This window comes from Chrysemys picta, chromosome 5, assembly GCF_011386835.1.
Source record: "Chrysemys picta bellii isolate R12L10 chromosome 5, ASM1138683v2, whole genome shotgun sequence".
Taxonomy (NCBI): domain Eukaryota; kingdom Metazoa; phylum Chordata; order Testudines; family Emydidae; genus Chrysemys; species Chrysemys picta.
In genome coordinates, this window is record NC_088795.1 from 45,616,552 (window position 1) to 45,619,664 (window position 3,113).

Genomic DNA, 3,113 nt, shown 5'->3' on the forward strand with positions numbered 1-3,113 from the left:
ATTCGACCTAATTTCATAGTGTAGACATACCCTTATAGTGCCAGACAGAATCAAGACCCAAGGTTCTTTTATACAATTTCATGTCCTCTTGACAAGTTGGGAGTTCCTCCAAGAACAAAAGGTAATTAGGATGACTTTGAAGGAGGTCTATCACCAGTGCTTAGCTATACAAATTAACATAAGGCAATTTGCTTGTTCCTCCACCATTCAGATTGTTATACATTTCTAAGGCCTGGTCTACACTAGGCGTTTATGTCGAAGTTAGCGCCGTTACATCGAATTAACCCTGCACCCGTCCACACTGCGATGCTATTTAGTTCGACATAGAGGTCTCTTTAATTCGACTTCTGTACTCCTCCCCGACGAGGGGAGTAGCGCTAAATTCGACATGGCCATGTCGAATTAGGCTAGGTGTGGATGGAAATCGACGCTAATAGCTCCGGGAGCTATCCCACAGTGCACCACTCTGTTGACGCTCTGGACAGCAGTGCAAGCTCGGATGCTCTGACCAGCCACACAGGAAAAGCCCCGGGAAAATTTGAATTTGAATTCCTTTTCCTGTCTGGCCAGTTTGAATCTCATTTCCTGTCTGGACATCGTGGCAAGCACAGCAGCACTGGCAACGATGCAGAGCTCTCCAGCAGTGATGGCCGTGCAGTCTGTGAATAGAAAGAGGGCCCCAGCATGGACTGATCGGGAAGTCTTGGATCTCATCGCTGTGTGGGGCGATGAGTCTGTGCTTTCCGAGCTGCGATCCAAAAGACGGAATGCAAAGATCTACGAGAAGATCTCTAAAGACATGTCAGAGAGAGGATACAGCCGGGATGCAACGCAGTGCCGCGTGAAAATCAAGGAGCTGAGACAAGGCTATCAGAAGACCAAAGAGGCAAACGGACGCTCCGGATCCCATCCCCAGACATCCCGTTTCTACGAGGCACTGCATTCCATCCTCGGTGCGGCCGCCACCACTACCCCACCAGTGACCGTGGACTCTGAGGATGGGATAGTGTCCACAGCCGGTTCCTCGGACATGTTAGGGGACGGGGAAGATGAGGAAGGAGATGAGGAGGGCGAGGCAGTCGGCAGCGCTCACAACGATGATTTCCCCGACAGCCAGGATCTCTTCATCACCCTTACAGAGATCCCCTATGAAGCGTCCCCAGCCGTTACCCCGGACACAGAATCTGGGGAAGGATCAGCCAGTAAGTGTTGTAAACATCTAAACATTTATTTTTAACAGAACAGTAATATTAACAATTAAAAGAATGGGTTGTTCATGATTACTGTGCCCTAGGCGCTTAACGGTTTAGTCATGGGCAGTGCAAGTTTTTAAAAAAAAATCTAGCAATGTCTGGTTTTCCGTGATTGTCCTGCACAAGCCGCTCTACTGTTTATTCCCTGCTACTGCAGCTAGAGTAAAATGCGGTCTATATGTCCGGGGATAGAGCAGTAATCCTCCTGGGACATCTCGAGGAAGCTCTCCTGGAGGTAATTGGAAAGCCGTTGCATGAGGTTCCTGGGGAGAGCGGCCTTATTGGGTCCTCCGAAGTACGACACGTTGCCGCGCCACGAGACTATCAAGTACTCGGGAATCATTGCTCTGCACAGCAGGGCGGCATACGGCCCTGGTCTTTGGAGGCTTTCCCGGAGCATTCTCTCTCTCTCGCTCTCAGAGATCCTCATCAGGGTGATGTCGCCCATGGTGACCTGCTTTGAATTAGGTAGGGGAATGTTAGTGTTGGGACTGCTTGCCTGTTCCTTTACAGAACTGTAACTGCTGGTTTGCAGCCAGGCGGTGGAGGCGGGAGAGGGGCAGCCGAAAGGGATCGTTCCCGGGGACAGCCGCGAGGGGGTGGGACAGGGGCAGAGTCCCCGCTTGCCGGATTGCTGGCAGCAGGGACTGACATTGCTTTAAATGTGACATGAGGCCAGTGGTAATATAAAAGTTTTAAAGTGCCACAAGTCTACGGCTTACCATGTCTGCCTGCAACAGAAATTCCGTTGTGCTGCCCCGCTTCTCAAATGTGCTGTGCAAGACCCCAGGCACTGAATGCGAAGGCCGAGAATTCGACCTTGTGCTGAGTGCGCATGTGATAGGTGCTGTGCATGGTCTTGTTCACAGAGAAAGACTATGTTCTTTGTTCACAACTACATTTATCTTTCTGAGGAATTCACTCCCTTTTTCCCATTTCCACAGCCCCATCTGCGACTGTCTCACAACCTAGCCTGGCATCACACTCCCAGAGGCTAGCGCGGATTAGGCGTAGGAAGAAGAGGACACGGGAGGACATGTTCTCTGAGCTTATGGCCTGTTCCCAAGCCCAGGCAGCACAGCAGACCCAGTGGCGGGAGAACTTGACCCGAATGCACCAAGCAAACATGGATCGGGAGGAGAGGTGGCGGCAGGAAGACCAGCAGGCGACTCAAACGCTGCTTGGACTACTGAGGGAGCAAACAGACACGCTCCGGCGCCTTGTGGATGTTCTGCAGGAACGGAGGCAGGAGGACAGAGCCCTGCTGCAGTCCATCTCTAACCGCCCTCCCCCGCCACCAAGTCCCATACCCACCTCACCCAAAGTGCAAAGAAGGAGAGGCGGCCGAGTCCCTGCTAACTCTCACTCCACCCCTGCAGAGAGCTCTAGTAGCAGAAGGCTCTCATTCCCCAAAATTTGACAAGTTCTTTCCTTCCCGCCTGACACAAGCCCCCCGTCCAAGTTTCACCTCCCAGTTCCATGTGTAGTTCATAATAAAAAATACGTTTCTGTTAACTACTGTTTCAATCATGTTCTTTTGGTGGAGGAGGGGAAAGGGGGTTGGTAATTGGACAGGACAGTCACCTTTGGCAGGGTACATAGGCGGGGGCAGGCACAGCAGCAGGGCACATACACAGTACAGTGATGCAGTGACTAGTTACCCTGGTTAGTCTGGGAGGTTGTTTTCATGTTATGTGGTGGGGGGTGGGTTGCTCTGTGACTTTGTGGCGGGGGAGGGCAGTTACAGATCTTAAGCGGCGGTCCTTATGCAGGATCACAGAGCCACACAGCAGGGGATCTGTAACCGTCCTCCCCCTGCCACAAAGTCACATAGACCCCCCATACACACAGTCCCGATCA

At 51.9% G+C, this 3,113-nt stretch overlaps 1 protein-coding gene across 1 annotated transcript; it reads left to right on the plus strand.

Annotated features, from left to right (window-relative positions):
• The first annotated feature begins 234 nt into the window (after positions 1–234).
• LOC135983620 (uncharacterized) lies at positions 235–2,749 on the plus strand. The gene is made up of 2 exons (XM_065596370.1): positions 235–1,202; positions 2,198–2,749. Exons 1-2 carry the CDS (start codon positions 626–628, stop codon positions 2,671–2,673), a joined length of 1,053 nt encoding a protein of 350 aa, XP_065452442.1. The 5' UTR covers positions 235–625; the 3' UTR covers positions 2,674–2,749.
• The last annotated feature ends 364 nt before the right edge of the window (positions 2,750–3,113 follow it).